Raw genomic sequence first — 19,799 nt, 5'->3', positions numbered from 1 at the left:
GCAGTTTTAGCAGCCATGCTTGCAGAGAATGACATTCTTGGGGCAATGCTTTGTGTAGTGAGAACTTTTCCCCAGGCTTCTCAACTCTGTTTTAGTTGGATAAGACAAGAATAACCCAGTGGGCATAAACCTTTCACAAATGTTGAAAATCATCTTTTTTCAAACTTGTATATCCTAACTGGAAAGGTAACCTATAAATTAAGGATATTACTACAATCAATAAACTTGTTAATACTTAAAATACTCAAAATGACAAAGTTTTAGTACTTTTCTACTTAAGATTTAAATAAATAGTAGCATAGCTTCCCCCCAGGCAATAAGACTTACTGACTTTGACACTACTTCATTTGCCATTTGGTTCTGTAATGCCAGAGTTAGTTTTATAACTTTTTTTTTGACACATCTAAGAAATGTGAGTTCAAATTTAACATTCTTAGTATCAACTTAAAGTTATTGATAACTCAGATCAAGAAGAAAATGAAGGAAGACAGATTAAAAGAGGAGGAAAGGGAAGTGAGGAGATGAAACAAGGGCAATAAAGTTAATTTGAATACAAAATGCTTTTAAATTTCTTCATTTTAGGATCATGACACTCAAATCATTGATTCATGTCTTCAAATGAGGCAAATGGTCAGAAGCCATTACTATATGAAGATATAAGAATTTTGGCAGAAATTATGAAAGAAAATATAGCCAATTTTTTGTGAAAATGTAAACTACATGCTCTTTATTATGGCTAACGGATGGCCAGATCTTCCTCATTTATCAAATACACTTTCAGTGAAAAAAATAAATCACAGCAAAACAATGAAGTATCCTAACTTGGCTGAAGAAAATTGCTGTTAATGCTCTATGGTATAGCAATAACACCTTTTTATTTCCTGTTTTTGCTGATGTTTTGACATTTGGTGTCTTGCTGACCCTGAAGAGACTGTCTCCCCTGCTTCCCAGGGCAGCTAATTCCTAGACAGAGCAATGCCCAGGAGGCATGCTTACTCCTGGGAGCATGCCTTCATATGCAAACCCTCTAATCCAGAGCCTCCTCTTCAGGCTCTCAGGGGCCAATATTCCCCTGCCGGAGTCACCATAGGGTACCAGTACCAGAAAACTCATCATAGCCCTTTTAGCTCAAGTTCACTGGAATTATTTAAACTAACCAATTTTAAGCCTGCTCACCTTGCCTTCCCCGTTCCTTCCCAGGAAAACCAGGAAAGAGACTCTGGCCCACATTCTTCATCCCTTCCACCCAGACTGCATGGTATGGCATGGCCACCTTTCTTGGGAACTGTGACTAACAAACTCTCTTTTCAGTGACAACCATCTCTGATCTATTGGGTTCATCATATCTGAATGGTAATAAAACATACATTTTTAAAAAGTGGCCTTTTAAAAAAAATCCTTTTCTCCTATAGAGACATAAGAAAGCCTAGTGCAATCAAGAAATAATTCCCATACACACACACCAAAAAAAAAAAAAAGAAAAAGAAAAGAAGCTGCCATTTTTGGATGCCCACTATGTGTTCTTTATAGCTGTTTTATTAACAATAACTCATAATTTTTGAAACAGTACTCTGGATTAGGTATCATTAGGACTATTTTACAGACAAGTAAACTGAGGTTCAGAGAAGTTTCCCACAAAAAAAATCTGATCTGAAAGAAGAACAGAAGCACACAGGTTTTGTAGAGTTGCACGATAGATGCCAGTGATGAATTTTAAAGTTGATAATAAGAGATACAGACTCTGCACTATCACTTGAAATTTCATGTGCATTTCATACTTCTGGCATCTGTAGATGCCTTTTCATGAAGAAAGCGGAAATTGAACAAGTGAAAAGGTGAACAATGTGGAATCAGAAAACCTGGATTTGAATCCTGAATTGACTTTAAAGTGGATCTCTGACTTTAAGAAACATCTTGGACAGGAATTACTGGGACATAACTACTTAGGGACATAGGCTTTTCCAAATTAAAGCAACTTTGCAAAAATGTTCTTTGGCCATCAAACTGATTCTTAGAATAAAACCTGTAAGCTTTAGATACCAAGTTAACTAATGAAACTTTACAAGTGTAGGTCATGATTTTTCTGCCCCAATATGTGTTTACTGTATGTGTAGTGATTGGTTTTACATATTTTGTTTTAAAGGAGGTCTGGATAGACCTCCCCTATAGCCTGGTCCTTGGTTGCCTGCCAGTACAAGGAGACAAGACCATAGCCTGGTGATGAGAAGAGCCTAGGTTGGCTCACCAAGATGGCCTGAGGAAACAGGATGTGCGGTCAGCTCATGCTACTGCTGTCTGCACTGCAACCCTTTGCTGAAGTATGCCCTTTAATTGGCCAGATAAAAATAACTGTACTTGGAGAATCTATAGTTTAGGGGTAAGTTTTGCTTCCCCTTACCTATACTATACCTTTCTCCTTTATTGGGATGCACTGAAACTGGTCCACAATCAGTTTCTTCCCCTTTTATCTAGGGATCATCCTCCTCCTTGTAATTAGGTTCTAAGGCCAAGAGACAGAATTCAACCTTGCTTGTGGTTCTATACATACGCTGTAAATTGCATCCCTATAAAGAACCCATTCTTAGAGAAAATAACTGTGCTTTATTTAAAATTTAGTCTTTCATCAAGTACAGTATAGGTACGTTTCAGGACAGGTAAGTCAATTAATTACTTTGGATGTTAGAACTCTTTCATTGGGAGGGTTTTATGCTACGTAGTCTCTCAGGCTTCTTAATTCTACCAACTTCTCATTGTAAATTTTAATTCATGAAGGCTTAACACTGCCATTATCCACAGGCCAGAGTTTAGCTGTTGTTTCTTTCCCTCCTTTCCCTTCCAATGTAATGGAAACATTTGCCAAGGAAATAAACACTATTGGGAATATTGATTTGATTTGCTTAGTTTGTCAGGACACAAACTATGATGCATGTCCTTGGGTATTTAAATTTGCCAGGAAGTTTCAGCTGGCACTGTCTTACCATTGTTATACACAAGTTATTTTTTATTTCTATTTCAAATCATCCCTCTTTACTATTTCTTGTCTTCTTCTATAAGGAAAATTTGCTGTGAGGAGAGACAGAGGATTTAGCAGTCAACTGGGTAGCAAAACACCTGCTAGCTCTAGAGATTGGTGGAAACATTTGTTTACTAAAGTGGAAAGTAAGAATCACTTTAATTTCTGTAAGAGAGCTTCATTTTGGCAGTGGTCAATAGTGTTACACATATTTTAACATTTAAAAAAAAATTATATTTTTATTGAATTTATAAATGTACACATTTTAAACAGCCAGATAGTCTTGCAAGACAAAAAAAAAAGTCTCTTTCACATACCACTGCCATTTTCTAGCACACATAGGCAAAAACTTTTAATTTTTATCAAATTATTTTGTTACTTATCTCCATATTTCCAGGTAACATACTTTTTGATTGTTTCCATCTTGATTTTTCAGTTTTAGTCCTCCATTGACTGTTGAAAATGAAAGATGGGTCATAAACTTTTTTTAACCTCCTCACTGCTACCTACACGTCCTACAGTGTCACAGTATTGAAAGCTGAACTTTTTACTATGCAACAACCACTTTTACTTTTCTGTGTGACTTTATTTTCCCCAGAATTAACTATCAGCCCATGTTTATTTGTTAACTCTTCTATGTATTTATTATTTAACACGCACCCTCCGTTAGTTACATAAATCTCCTTTTATTACGATCAAGAACTTTAGATACTCTATCAGTTGTAACTTTTTGAGTGAGTCTGTCTCTGAGCTTTCTGACCTGCTTCAATCCAAGTCAGATACTTTTTAGTCTCACTGCACGGTGTCAGCCTCTCACCTTAAACATGGTAATTACCTTCACCTCCTCTCTTATGTTAGATCTCTTGTTTTGCGGATTCCAGAGCTTCTTTCTCTCTCCATTCCATTGATATCATGTGGTACTTCCTCTTTTAGATTTTTAGTTGGAGAACAAGTGAGGTAACCTTTTGAGAGCTTTCTGAACACCTAGTTGTTTTGAGTATACAATTCTTGTTTGGAGAAAACCTGTTTTCAGAATTTTGGAGACATTGACCTATTATCTTTTATATCCCAGTGTTGTTGTTGAGAAGCTTCTTCTAATTTTTTAATCACTTTTTTCATTTTTCTAAAAATCATTTTCATTTTTCTCTTTGTAAGCTTGTTTTCCTACAGTTTTTATTGTACTTCTATACATTGTGCTGGACACTTTGGCGTGTCCTGCCATCTGGAAACTAATATATTCTATTTTATAGAATTGTGCTTGATTTGTTTTCTTCATTCCATTTTCTCTAGAATCTACGTAATGTACAGAGGTCTCGAAGAGTGTTGACAATCAAGATTAGTGACTTATTTATATAAATAAACAGTCCACTAGGGCACTTCTGAGCAGAACTGCCAAATCATTTTATTCTTTCCTTACTATATGGTATTGCATATATCTTTCGCACTTTAGAGGAGCTAATATTTAAAGACCAACAAACAAAAACATTGTTTCTAGCTTTGGTAGAGTGCTATAGCATGACAGCTCACAGCAACCTCAAACTCTTGAGCTTAAGTGATTGTCTTGCCTCAGCCTCCCAAGTAGCTGGGACTCCAAGTGCCCACCACAATGCCCAGCTATTCTTTTTGAGATGGGGTCTTCTTCTTGCTCAGGCTGGTCCTGAACCTGTGAGCTCAGGCAATCCACCTATCTCAGCCTCTCAAGTGCCGGGATTACAGGCATGAGCCACTGCACCCAGCACCCCAGGATTTCTTTAATACTCTAATCCATTATTTGAAGTTTAAAAAGTTGTTAAAATATATATAAAGTTTTGTCATCTTAACTATTTTTATTGTACAGTTCAGTAGCATTAGGCATATTTATATTGTTGTTCTACTAATCTCCAGATCTCTTTCCATCTTGAAAATGGAAATTCTATACCCATTAAACAGCAATTCCTGATTTCCCCCCTTCCTCCATCCCTAGAAAACATTTTACTTTCTGTTTCTATGAATTTGATGACAATGGATACATGAGATCTGACAATTAAGTTCGCAAACTTATCCTAGAAAAAGTGCTGCATAGCTCATTGGCAAATGTCACTATAGTTACCTTTGAAGTACTCTCCTTGGGAACCCCATGTCAATGCTAACACCTAGTCTACCCCTCAAAGCAATTTTGGAAATCTTTTTCTGGGGCTGTCATTGTATAAGGTGTGACAATTAAGTTCATGAACTTACTACCATGTACTTATGTTGGCAGTACTGTACAAAACAACTCAGGAAGGTTTCATAACCTTGGTATGTCAGTGTTTCACAGCTGTATTCATATCGATGTGTGGTTGTGTCTTACTGAGTGGCATTCATCATTGTTGAGTGTAATGTGTGCTGTACGATAACAAGTCTGATGATTATTCTTGAAAAAGCCTTTCACACATTTCTTTGAAGGGTGGACTAACTGGTTTTGGTACATAGCTTCCCAAGGAGGAGCACTTTGAAGGCGACTGTAGTGATATTCAGCCATGAGGTATATAGTACTTTTTCTAGGATGAGATCTTGAACTTCATTGTTAGACTTCATAAATGGAATCATACAGAATTTATCTATTTGTGATTGGCTTATTTGCCTTAGCATAGTGTCTTTAATTTTCATCCATGTTGTAGCATATGTCAGAATTTTCTTGCTTTTTTTGGGGGGAGGGTAGAATAGGTAGAATACTGTGGCATCATCATAGCTTATAGCAACCTCAAGCTCTTGGGCTGAAGCAATTCTCTTGCATCAGGCTTTCCAGTTGCTGGGACTAGAGGTCCCCACCACAATGTCTGGCTAGTTTTTTTCTCCTATTTTTAGTAGAGATAGGGTCTCACTCTTGTCAGGCTGCTCCCAAACTCCTGAGCTCAGGTGATCTACCTACCTGAGCCTTTCTGAGTGGCATGAGCCTCTCTCTACAGGCATGAGCCACCATACCTGGCCAGAATTTTCTTGCTTCTTAAGTCTGAATAATACTCCATACACTAAATTTTGTTTATTCATTCTTCCATCCATTGATAAAAGCTTGTGTTGCTTTTATCTCTTGGTTATCCTGAATAATGCTGATATGAACATGAATGTACAAAGCCTTTTAAATTAATTCTTCCCTTTATCAAAGGTCTCCAAATTTCTTCCTGTTAGATTTTTGCTGGAATTTTTGTCCTTCTTTCTTCTTTCTTCTCAATTCTGCATAGCTTTTTACTGCACTCACACTATCAAGGAGGAAAAGAATTAACAAAGACTCAGTGGTCAGGAGGTTTAGCTAGGCTGAAAAGACTCTAAGGGTCAGAGTAAACTAGGGGTCTCAAAATTAAGGAATTTGGTGTGTCAAATAAGCTAATATAATTTCAGCTATTTTATGGAAGCTACAGTCCCAGAAACTTAGTGACAATTTTTTATGAAATTTTTATAAACTTTTAGACTATAATATGGATGAATTTTTGTGTTAGGGATGCCACTTGTAGGTCATCTGTAAATATCAGATACTTGTGGAAATAAAACTTAGAAATAGTTTTGGCTATGAAAATAAAGATGAACATTACATACAATATTTAAGTCCATGAACATAGTTAAGCAACTGCAATATTTTAGATGCTGAATAAATTAAGAGCAGCTACCTATTAATACATATTTTAAATGTTCTGCCATGTATCTATATACATGGTGAACATGATCACACTGATTTCCCCACAGAAGGTCTAGACTTAGAGAGATTACATATCCTACTATGTGGTCCATATGAGAATTAAGACAACCTACAAAGATGGGCCCCCTAAGAATTAAAATTGTCTGATTCTCATGTGGATGCTCTTACCACTATAGCATCAATCAGAAAGCATCACAAAGGTTAGAAAATCCCAGGTAAACAGACGAGAAAAGTCTTAGCATTCTGGGATGGAGAGGGAGACCCTTTCTGAAATTTTGCATTTTAACCTTTGAGTCCATGTAACTAATATTAAAAATATGTGTATTTCACTTCAAAAATAATCTTAAAATTCGTATTTATACTTGCAAATTGACATGTGATAAAGTTGCCATATCATATGTTAGACATAGTTCATTTGCGAAGGACAATGGAACACCATCCTCACCTGTTTCATATACAATATATTGTAACAGAGGGAATGGCCTCAAAAAGGGTAAAAATGTTGTATATCTCTTTAAAATTTGCCACTCTTTTGGGGAATTAAAACCTTCATCCCTGCCTCAGGCCAGTAGTTGGGAGGAGTAGGGGAGTATCCTTTGTTCTTTATACCATAGGAGATGGCTCAGTGGAACTGTCTAAGGGGAACTGATGGGCAGAGGTCCAGCTATCCAGGGCAGGATAGAGATGGGATGGATCAGAATAATTAATTCCACACCCTGGAGCTGAAAATCTTCTGTTTAGAAGCTCTGTATTTCTACTTACAACTAGGAAATTTGGTACTTTAAGATGGGAGTTGGACATTTTCCTCATTTCCTGGCAAATTAATCAATTCATCCTTCCTTTTCTTCAACCACTTCTCCTTCTGATGTGGCCTCAGGGGCAAGTGCTGAGCTTTCAGTAACTATGCTATTCCTCAGTTACTTAGCATGAGAATAAGATCCCTGAACACAATTAATAGCATAATATGTGAATAGGAAAGACAATGAAAGTTACAATAAAATATTCAATTTAGATTTTTCAAAGATCTGTAATTATAATCTTTTAAAAGTCATTCTATTTCCTTCATTATAATATTAAACTCCATCTTCAAAACATAGTTTTAAATTTTTCGAAAAATCAGTAAAGCCTTTTTATTCTCCATGCTTTTTAATATACCCTAATTTGTGTGACTGCGCATCTAGATGAAGTTTCATATACCTTTTTATAAAAATTGTATGTGAGAAAAACTTAAATTGATATTTCTGTAAAGAGTTGGATCTGAGATCAAGGTGGACTCAGAAGAATCTTTCTAATGGGCTTAATTTTGGCAATTCAGTGAAGAGCTGACGCCATCGTTACTGGTGCCACTCCTGGAAGAAAATAGTATGAAAATAATCTGAATCCCAGAAGAAGAGGGAATGCTCCTGGAAAGCTAATGGGTTTTAAAAGCTTCATCTTATTCATCTAGTGAGAACCCTGATGGACAACATTAAGCTCCCAGAAAGATGAAAAGTGCTCTCTGAGCACTTATTATTATTAAGCTTCTCACAGTGAATTGAGGTTTCTTGATCAGAAAAGTGCTGAGGAAAATCTCACCCGTGTTGAGTAGTAAAAACCAGCAATAGCAATTGGAATATGATGCATCAGCAAAGTAGAAAAAAGATTGTTTTAAAGAGTCTTCATAGGAATAATAAGATGGGAGAAAAGATGGGTTTTTTTCTACTTGGTTGAGATGAGGATAGGATTCTTAAAAATTACTCAACTAATCCCAAATAACAACTGTAATTGTGCTATTTGTAGCTGTTGTTGGTACAACATATTGTCCTAAGTCAAATTAGATCTTCTACCAGAAGAAAAGTCCCTTCTCTGTCAACTTATATTCTGAAGCTTTAGAAGAAAGAATATTTGCTTTCATGAAAACCCTATCAGTAAGTATTCTTTACTGGTTTAGGGTAAGGAGGTTCCTCATCCAAGGGAAGTATAATGACTTTTGTAGCTTAAACCAGCCAGAGCACTGGAGAGTCTCTGGAAGGGAAGGGATAGTCACTGATGCAGACATGGCCTCTTGCCCAGGGCTTTAACATGCCCACCTGAGAGAATTACCATCACAAATTCTGGGCCTGGCTCTCCCTAACTCCTTTAAACTACCAGCCCCAGATGATTAAATCCTTTTTCTTGATTTTCCAAAGCTTAGTTGAAGCAATTTAACTTTTCACAAAAAATAATACTTAAAATGGCTTTAAAAGGCATATTTACAACTTTATGTGAAATATTTCTATGCAAGTTCAAGGTTGGCATGACCAGCATAGACTCTTCCCTTGGATCCCTGACTCTTTTACTATTCCTTACTTATGTCTCATTGTTTTGCCAGTGTATGTGATTGTTTATGTATTTCCACTTTATCCTTTCCTAGAGGAAATGGTAATCCTCCCAAAGAAAAGGGAACCCTGTGGTAGGCATGAGCTCTCCCACTGAGACCTCCCTTCTAGGGAACCCCTGCCTGCCTCTAGCTGCCATACCTCTGGGATTCTGGGCAGCATTCATATCAAGACTGTGCTCTTCCTGGATGCTCTTGGTTTCACTCAGGTACTAGAGTTGGGCTCTTTCTGCCCAATAACATAGCCCAGTAATGGTCAGTCTTTATTCTGAGCTCCACACTGGCCTATACAAGACTTTCTCAGAGCTTCTCTGTAGTGCAAAGCTCTTCCTACATGACCATCCTTCTTTCCTTCTATTTTGCTCTATAGGACACAGACCTCACCATGGAAGAGAGAAATTATTATAGTAAGGGCTCAGAAAGAATTAATTAGCATGATAGTGAAAGATTTCGTACACTTAGAAAATATATATGTCATCATAAATGGAAAGTCCCATCATTGTACTTTGAAAGCAGATAATTATTTTTCTAGTTCTTTGGTGCACAGATGAAGAGCAAGTTACCCCTAGAAGGGACAATACTCAGTCTCATCAGTATCAAATTGAGATGATGAGATTAAAACTTTTGAGTTAATATTTAGATTAGATTTTCAACTTAGAGTTGTTGATGTAACAGATTATAAATTTTCATGGTGTTGGATTGGGTGAACAAATTTCCATATACAATAGACATGAATTTGGGGGATCAGAGGGTACAATTTAGTAGTTTGAATAGCATTCGTCAAATTCATATCTACTCAGAACCTCAAGATGTGACCTCATTTGTGTCTTTGTAGATGTAATTAGTTAAAAAATCTTGAGATAAAAATCATGCTTGATTTAGGACAGGCTTTAAATCCAATGACTGTTGTCTTTAAGAAGAGGAAAGGAGACAGAGGATGCATAGTAGAAGGCAAAGTGAAAATGAAGGAAGAAATTGGAGTAATAAACTTACAAATAAAGAAACACCATGAATTACTGGAAACTACCAGAAGTTAGGAGAGAGAATGGGATAGTATCTTCCTCAGAGTCTTGAGGATGCTTAATTTTGGATGTATGACTCCTTGATCTGTAAAAGAATAAATTTCTATTGTTTTAAGCCACACAATTTGTGGCAATTTGTTATGGAAGCCCTGGGAAACTAATACAAATAAGAAGGAAAAAATAAAAAAAAAGAAACAAAGAACAAATGCAATAATCAAGAAATAGTTACAAATGTAGCAGATACATGTATCAGTACAAACGATCAATAATCACTTCAAATATGAGTTATCTAAATGTACCATGAAGATATTATAGTGATAATCAGAGTGGGTTTAAAAATAACAAAATGCAACTGTAGGTTGTCTGTAAGAATCCCATTTTAAATAGAAAGGCTTAGATAGGTTTTTTAGTAAAGGAATGAGGAAGGATATACCATGTTAACACTAATTCAAAGAAAGCAGCAGTAGTTATATTAATTTTGTACAAAGTAGAATTCAGAACAAGGAAAACTAATTAACAAGAATAAAGAGAGTATTACATAATGATAAAAGGGTCAATTCTCAAAGAAGACTTAATAATCCTTAATATATATGCCTTTAACAACAGAGTATCAAAAATGATAAAACTGAAAAGAGAAATAGACAAATATGTTACTCTAGCTGGGTACCTCAAAATCCCTCTTTTAGAAACTGATATATCATGCTGGCATGAAATCAGTAAGCATATAATTGAACTGAAAAGCATTATCAATCAACTTGTTCTAATTGACAATTTTAGAATTCTCCATCAAATACTGGCAGAATATATATTCTTCTCAAGCTCACATGGCATATTCACCAAGATCTGGGCTGTAAAATACAACATACCAATTCTTTTTTTTTTTTTTTTTTTGCTTGCTTGAAAACATTTAATCAACTACAGAAATTTCTAAGTACCAAAGGCACCATCTGGAGGGAAAAGAAAACAACCCCTTTGGTGCTGGTTCATGAAAACATGTATTAGATTAACTTTGAGGCTTTATAGCCCGTGTTTGGTGGAGAACAGAGTGATGCTATGAATGTGGTGATTTCTTCAGATAGTTCCTTCATATTGAGTTCAATTACTTCAGATGCCTTGCTGGTAGTCCACATCCTTCCACGTCCCATATTAGTTTATCTCCAAATCTGCTATCCGTTGCTCGGACAAGCTGTCATCACTCGAATCACTGTATCTATCACTGGCAGAGAGTTTGCATCCCTGCTGCATGAAGGCATTCAGGTTCCCGGTAGCTGTAAGCAACAGCCCCAAGTATAGAGGAGAAGATTTCAATGGGCTTGGAGAGAACTCCGGATGGAACTGGACACCAAGAAAATAGGGATGATTCGCCAGTTCAATGATTTTCATCCTCTCCCCATCCACATTCTGACCAACAATATGTAAGTCACTATGCTCGAATTGGTTGATCATATTAGGGTTCACCTCATACCGATGTCTGTGTCTTTCTTCTATAAAGGGAACATCACCATAAATTTTCCTTAATAATGAATTTTCAGTTCTGAAAACAGTTTTTCTCATTCCTAGCCTCATTGGTCCTCCCAAATTGCCAGGGCTGTATTCAGGCATATCAATCACCAAAGGAACTGAAGTATTTGGCTCAAATTCTGTGGAATGAGCATCTTTCATTTTAAGGCAGTTTCTTGCAAACTCTATCACTGCTAGCTGCATCCCAGGGCAAATTCCCAGAAAAGGAATCTTCTTAGTCCTTGCCCAAGAAATCACCTGGAGTTTTCCCAATGTTCCTCTGATTCCAAAGCCTCCGGGCACAAGAACACCATCAGTTTTGCATAGCTTCTGCCAAGCTTCGTGGAATTTCACAGAGTTCTCAGATTCAGTGATTGGCTCCAGATCAATGGAGTCTATGTACATCAGATTCAACTTGTAGTTGATGGCCAAGGCTGAATGCTCCAGGGCTTTGAACGCGGAAGCATAGCAGTCCGGGAGCTTGGTATATTTGTCAACTAGAGCTATGGATCATGTCTTCTGTAACTTTTCATATCTGTCAGCCATATTTTTCCACTTGTAAAGCAAATTACTTGGAAAATCACCAGTTGGCAGGTGCAGTCTCTCCTTAAAATATTTAACAACACCTTGTTCCTCCAGCAGCACAGGCACTTGGTATGTGGAATAAACATTTTGGGTACATATGACCTGTTCAGGGTTCACATGACAAAACATAGAAATCTTCTCCTTCACAGCCATCTCAACAGGCATTGCGCTTCGGCAGATAATCAGATCCGGAGACAGACCTAACCCCCTCAGCGCGCAGACACTGTTTTGTGTGTGGGTTTGGTTTTCTGCTCCCAAGTAGAACTAGGCTGTGGGACAAGGCTTACATGGATATTACAAAAATTCTCTCTTTTCACCTTAAACTGGAATTGTCTGAATGCTTCCGCAAATGCCATTCCTTCAATATCTCCATTGGTACCTCCCAACTCAATAACACATATTTGAGGCTGTTCCTGATAGCCTCCACAGGCACCTTGGCTTGATTCATGACCCACTCTGGATCACATCAGTAATGTGAGGGACAACTTGCACTGTATTCCCCATGAAATCACCACGCCTCTCTTTATTGATCACATGCTGATATATCTTCCCAGTAGTGATGTTGTTGTCTTTATAAAGGTTAATATCCAAAAATCTTTCATAATTTCCAAGGTCTACATCAACTTCTCCACCATCATTTAAGACTAACACTTCACGATGTTCATAAGGTGAAAAAGTGCCTGCATCGATGTTAATATAAGGGTTGATTTTGATGGCGGTAACCTGGAGTCCACATGACTTCAGAATTGTCCCAATGCTGCTGGCGATGATCCCTTTACCAATGCCAGAGATGACTCCACCTGTGACCAGGATGTACTTCCTTGGCATAGCAGTGGCTGGAGTGCCACCAGCCAGATATGATCTTTCTGGTGTGAGGGGTGATGGCCGGCGGGGATGGAACAACATACCAATTCTTAAAAAAGCAGATAAAATATGCTTTTTGACCAAGATAAAATTAAATTATAAATCAATAACAGAAAAATATCTGAGAAAATTTCAAGTACTTGAAAGATAACTTGTGGGTCAAACAAGAAGACTCGAGAAAACTTAAAAAATATTACATTTTGAACTAAATGGAAATAAAAACACAACAAATTTGCAAGACACTAAAGAAGTTCTGAAATTTATAGCATTCTGAAATTTATAGCATTCTAATATGTATATTAGAATAGAACAGAAAATTAACAATATGAACTTCCACCTTAGGAAACTATTAAAAGAAGATAAATTTAAGCCTAGAGGTAGCAGAAGAAAAGAAACAATAAAAATTAGAGGGGAAATTAATGAAATTGAAAACTAAAAGCCAACAGATAAAATGAAAGAAACTAAAATCTGGTTCTTTAAAAAGATAAGTAAAATTTATAAATATCTAGCCAGGCTATTGAGAATCAAAAGAGAAATAATATAAATTATTGAAATCAGAAATGAAAGACTCTGATTCTGGGGACATTAAAAAGGTGTAAAAACCCATAAACAACTCTAGTCCCAGAAATTTGATAACTTAGATAAAATGAACAGATTCCTCCAAAGACCAAAGCAACCAAAAACTCACAAAAGGAGAAACAAGTAAACTAATTGAGCATATAATAAATTTAAATTGTTAAAGAAATTTAATAAATAATTAATATTCTTCAAGAGAAAAAGTACCAGAGGCCCAGAAGTTTTACCTGGGAAATTCTACCCAAGATTTTGTAAAGAGGAGGAAGAAAATTTTAAGAATGCAAATGATTATAGGCACCTTGGTAAAAATTTTAGGTCTAGGAATCAAATCTGTCAAACAAAACCAAAAGTGGGAGTGTGACTGGCCTGGGTACTGACGAGCTCGTATTATATAAAGGAGTGTGTGTTTACTTTTTATTTATTTATTATTTTCATTAGGACTTAATTTTAATTAAAATTAACAATTTAGATGAAGAAAAGGACTAGAGGAATATTCGTGAAAACTTCTGATTAATCACATTTATATAAAGGAAATGAAACTGGCCAGCAGAAATCCAAAAAAGAGGCAGGTTACATTATTGCACTTGGACGAAATATGCTTCTTATGGTAGCATAATGCTCAGGCCATGCCAGGTCAGGAAGAAAAGGCAAAACAAAAGTACAGATCTCCAGGTAACTTTGATTCTGGATTCCAAACCCTCTAGTAGCCTTGAAAGTATTTAGAATATTGGAAACATTCAACATGGTCTTCACAAGTATGAGTCTTTGTACTCATCGGAGTACTTTGTCCCAGTCACGTGCAAGTTCAATGTGTAGTTCTTCTCAAGTAATGAGACATCTGTAACACCAAAACATCCCAGTGCCCAGGGTCAAGGACAAGAGAGCAAAGGAGTGTATTTCTACTTTCCATAGTTAGGGAACAATACTGTAGCTATCATTTACCTTTCTGAGCACTCTTGATTTTGATCATTTATATCAGAACTTGAGAAAAAGTGACAATGAATATGAATGAGGATTCATCTAATTCCTAGGCTGCTACTTGAAAATAAAATAAAATTTAAAAACAAATCCCTTACTGTATTCATGAAGGTGGCAATAACAGTATGTATAAGAAAAAGGCTATAAACTTATGGAAAAGATAAACTCTGACTTCTAAAAAAAATTACAAAATTCACTTTGTCTTTCACCTTGAGTGTTATATGGAAAAATATAAACCTGTGGACCTAGTTACCAGAAAACATTTATCCTCCTAAGCCAACTATGACCTTACAATTTGGCCTGAGCTAGTTTTATCTTCAAGTTTTCTCCAAGTTTGTCCATAAATTTGGATGTATTCAGGTAGTCAGAACATTGTGCATTAGGTAAACCTTTAATGGAAATGGCCAAGTCCTTGGTCATAAAGTCAATCTCAATGGTATCAATACAGACTTCTTCCAATGCCTTTGCCAAGTAGTCAAGTTCTTTATTGTTATCAAGCTTTGCTCTATGGGCTAACCCTCTGGTCCAGGCCAAAATGGAGCAGTTTGATTAGTGGATGTCTCCTATCCTTTGTGGTACATGGTAGTGGTGGGTTACAGTCCCATGGGCTGCCTCTTCTTCTACTGTCTTGCCATCTGGACAAACCAACAGACTGGTCATTATGCCAAGAGAGCCATAACCTTGGGCCACAGAGTCCAACTGCACATCACCATCACAGTGCTTGCAGGCCCAGATGAAGCCTCCCTCTGATTTCATAGCTTGGGCCAACATGTCATCAAAGAACCTACGCTTATACCAGATCTTCTGGGCTTCAACTTGGAATTTGTACTGCTTGTCATATATCCCCTGAAAGATTTCTTTAAAACATCCCTCATATTTCTTCAGAATAGTGTTTTTAGTACTCAGATACAAAGACCAACCGTTATACAGAGCCATTTGGAAGGAACTATGCACAAAATCTTGGATTGACTTAGCTTGATTATAGATACCCATTACAACACCACCACCACCTTCAAAGTTATGCACTATGTATGTCACCTTTGGGGTTCTATCACTTGATGTATAAGTTGTCTCTACTTTTCCAGGCCTGGGAACAACAAAATTGGTTGTTCTGTATTGGTCCCCAAAAGCATGTTGACCTATGATGGTGGGTTTCACCTGTCCACTCACAAGCCTGGGGATATTTTAGCAGACATTAGCTTCCCTGAAGACAGTGCCACCCAAGATATTTTGGATGGTGCCATTCAGTGATTTCCACATTTGTTTCAACTTGGACTTCTTAACCCTCTTCTCATTAGGGGTGATAATAGCAATGACCCCAATGTTGTATTCTTTATGGCCTCTGTAGCATCCTTGGTGACTTGGTCACTGGTGGCATCGTGATTCTCTATGCCTAAATTGTGGCTATGTAGATCTAGTTCCACATAGGGAAAATGAGTTTTTATTTTATCAAATCCCAAATGATTTATGTCATTTCAACTCCTTGCATTTCTTCCATGGAACCCCACTGATGGTTATGGACATTTTGGCTTCAATAACCCTTAGCAGTGAATCAATTTCTAGTCACCCCAACTGACCTCTTGCAGTCTCAACTGAATGCGGTTTATGTCCTGCCAGGGAAGGTACACTGGAGAAGTGTGGGTCAAACTCACACACACACAGGCAGGCAATCCTAACTGGGCCCAAGCTCCTGAGGAGTGTATGTTTAAAGGCAACAGAAAAAGTAGAAAAAGTGGAAATACTTTCTATAATCCAGAAATTCATTCCTTTTGAAAGGGATATAATTTCGTCATTGTTTTTCTGACTTTTTTTAATCAGTTAGTTCAATCTTATGAGTTTTATATCATGTATGTAAATTTAGCTAGTTGATAATGGTTTAATGACTAAATGACAATGTTCCCTGAATGTTGCACACATATGCCCACACACACACGTTTACCTTCAGTGTTTAAAATCCCTCCATCCTACACATCTCTATGGTAGAGTTTTCTGGTTTTGTTAAATGTTTTTTTACTACATGTATTCTATTTTTAGGATGACACATATAAGCAAATATACTTGATGAAGTTGCTTTTTAAAATCAATACTTGAATTTTTACATTATAAAAAGCCATGTATGGTAATTTAAGTGGCAGAAAAAGGGAAATTTAGCTGTCTGTAGCAAATTGTAGGTTTGTAGATTGAAGTAACATTATAATCCATGGGCTGTGTTTATTGCTGTGGTTTAGATATTTATATAATGGAATTACAGTGCTTCTTGAGCACAGGATGTTTAAACCAATGATATGACGGCAAGGAGAATTTATATTACCATGACCTATATTTACTTAATATGTCTTGATGTTATAAGCCTTGCGTCATCATTGAGAAAGTTGGCCTAAGCCCTTGCAATACAGTGGTTCATTCCCAGATAATTTTTTAATGAATAAACTTTTATGGTGACAAAAGCAGAGGAGTTCATGGGCAAAGCTCTCAAAGAAGATTCTTTCCTCAATGTAATTGGCCTCAGCAACAGATAAGCAACACAGAAAAAACTCCTGCCAGTAGACTTTCTTCTTGAAGATACAGATAATGAGTCCTCCTGAGTGAAGGGGAATGGGGAATGACAACGGCATTTTTTGTTCTATTTTCAGTTACTGTTGGAGTACCTTCCCTGTGTCTTCATTGGCATTTTCATGAGAAATAGAGGGAGACTAGGAATGTTTTCTACTGTAAGGAAAGGACAGCCTTTGTCTTATTAACACAAAGTACAGAGAGAAACAGTTCCAGGGTTGTTTTAGTAGCTCAATGATAGTGTCACAGGCATAGAGTCTGTTGTTCCTTCTTTGTTACTATGCTAACTTTCATTCTATGGCACAAAGTAAGTGCCATAGATCCAGGCATCAAACTCTCATATTTACAGTGTCCAAACTGAAAAAAGGAGGCAGCCAGGAAGAGAAGGGCATTATATCACATAGTTCCCTCCTTTAGTCAAGGAGAAAATTTATTTCCTCATTGTACTTCTTATTTTGGCCAACCTTATAGCCAAGGTCTTACTTTCTAGATGTTCACACCCAGATCAGTCATAGTGGAATGGGATAACCATTTATGCTTATCACCTGGACTTAGCACGCTCAGAGTTATTTAAGAAAAAAGACCTAATGACATCAGGTAAGCAAAGAAGAACATCCATTGCCAGTGACACTATAGCTGTTTTTCATGCACCATTTTGAACAAAAGTACTCACATGTGTTTTTCAAAATTGCATTCTCCGACATGTGTTATGTGTCAGATGTAGGTCAACAGAAGTCTTTTTGTTTGAAGAGGACAAAAAATAAACAACTTATTTATTTCCTAATACTTTGAGTGTACAGAAATAAAAATTAACCATATATATTTTTAATGGAAGGCTCGTAAGTGAGGTCACATATTGGAATGTAAACTTGCTCCAGCTAAGTGAGTACTCAAAATGAAGATGACCTTGGAGTACATGTTTTCAATTTTCCAATAACACTGCAAAGAATGGGTAGAAAAAAATGTCAGTACGTGAATGTAAGTTCACTACCCCCATGCAATAATAATTAAAAGCACATGCGCCTCTGGTAATAGTTCATCTTTCTACACCAGATCACCAAGTTAATTTTTGTGAAGTCAAAATAAAATAGTACTGCAAGAATGTATCCCAAACCCCCAAAGACCACAAAATTCTGCTGCAGGAAGGAAAATATCAACAAATGAAGACGGAAATTATATCATTGTTACTATTTTGGAACAAACACATCTGAGTTTATCTTTTCCTTAAATATTTATTTCATTTGCTAAGGTAGATTTCCTGGGGTTTTAAATTTTTCATATGGTTAGACACCCTTGTAACTAGACAACAACACTGTGAAATAGTGACAAGGCAACTTTACAGAAGATCATGCAACCTTTGGCAATACAAGCACCTGATCAGATTAATGTTGTGGGAGATTAGTATCTCTGTGCAGAAGGAAAATTTTCTATTTAGATTCTAAACTTAGACAGTGCAAGCCAAAGTCTGAGGTATGCCAGGAATCCTTTGTATCTTTGTACCTGAGGTTGGCAGGTCTTGTTGGTGTGTGGTATAGGGGATTAAACTTCATACTTACTACAACAGCCACCAATATCATAACTCATCTGAGGAATTACTGAGGACAAGACATTCTCCTGGCAAGCCTGGGAATCTCTTGTGACTTGGAAGGCAAGCCACCAAACAACTCAGTAATCCTGAAGGAGCAAAGTTCAGTCCTGTAGTAGTAAGGCTAATGTTAAACATTAAGCATTTTTCTCGCGTGATCATTTATGCGGTCACACAGTGTGGTGTACAAGAAGGACAGGTTTAGAGAAGGCTCTGTTCATGTCTCTTGCCCAGAAGACAGATGAATGGCTAACAAACATGAAAAAATGGTCATTGTCCCTGATCATCAGAGAAATGCAAACCAAAACCACCCTGAGATATCACCTAACACCAGTAAGAATCAGCCACATCACAAACTCTCAAAGCTGCTAATGCTGGCATGGATGTGGAACACTTTTACACTACTGGTGGGACTACAGGCTAATACAACCTTTTTGGAAGGAAGTATGGAGAATCTTCAAAGAACTCAAATTAGACCTCCAATTTGATCCTGCAAGCCCATTACTAGGCATCTACTCAGAAGAAAAAAAATCATTTTATCATAAGGATATTTGCACTAAACTGTTTATTGCAACTCAATTTACAATTGCCAAAATGTGGAAACAACCTAAATGCCCACCAAGTCAGGAATGAATTAACAAGCTATGGTATATGTATACCATGGCATACTATCCAGTCATTAAAAGAGACGGAGACTTTACCTCTTTTGTATTAACCTGGATTCAGGTGGAACACATTCTTCTTAGTAAAGCATCACAAGAATGGAAAAGCAAGAATAAAGTGTACTCAATTCTAACATGAAGGCAGTAGATGATCTAATACCAAGGTGGAAAGGGGGAAGGGAAAGAGGGAGAGGAAAGAGTGGAGGAGGGAGTGGGCATGGCACACCCATTGGGGGTGGGACACAATTATAAGAAGGACTGTACCTAACAAATGCAGTCAGCATAACCTAATTCTTTGTATCCAAACAATAAAGAATAAACAAATAAAAAGGAGAGAGAAAGAAAGAAAGGAAAAAAAAAAGAAAAGAAGAGAGGGTTTTACCATTTGAATAGGGGATGGAAATGATTCTTCCTCTGAAAGGACTGGAATCCTCATTAAAGAAACATCACCCA

General features: G+C 36.9%; 1 protein-coding gene and 1 pseudogene across 1 annotated transcript; both read right to left on the bottom strand.

Annotated features, from left to right (window-relative positions):
• Window positions 1-11,078: 11,078 nt before the first annotated feature.
• Window positions 11,079-13,034, bottom strand: LOC100963033 (CTP synthase 2-like). Its single transcript, XM_023519235.1, is given in 4 exon segments — window positions 11,079-12,362; window positions 12,365-12,546; window positions 12,549-12,587; window positions 12,590-13,034. Coding segments are annotated over 4 exon segments (1,839 nt in total). The 3' UTR covers window positions 11,079-11,189.
• A 1,789-nt stretch (window positions 13,035-14,823) lies between these two features.
• The window catches only part of LOC100962722, an 8,084-nt pseudogene continuing 3,108 nt past the window's right edge, over window positions 14,824-19,799 (bottom strand).

Source organism: Otolemur garnettii, unplaced genomic scaffold (assembly GCF_000181295.1).
Source record: "Otolemur garnettii isolate 467f Iridium unplaced genomic scaffold, OtoGar3 scaffold00163, whole genome shotgun sequence".
Classification (NCBI taxonomy): Eukaryota; Metazoa; Chordata; class Mammalia; order Primates; family Galagidae; genus Otolemur; species Otolemur garnettii.
The sequence above is the reverse complement of the archived record's forward strand: the minus strand, read 5'-3'. Positions and strand labels throughout refer to the sequence as shown.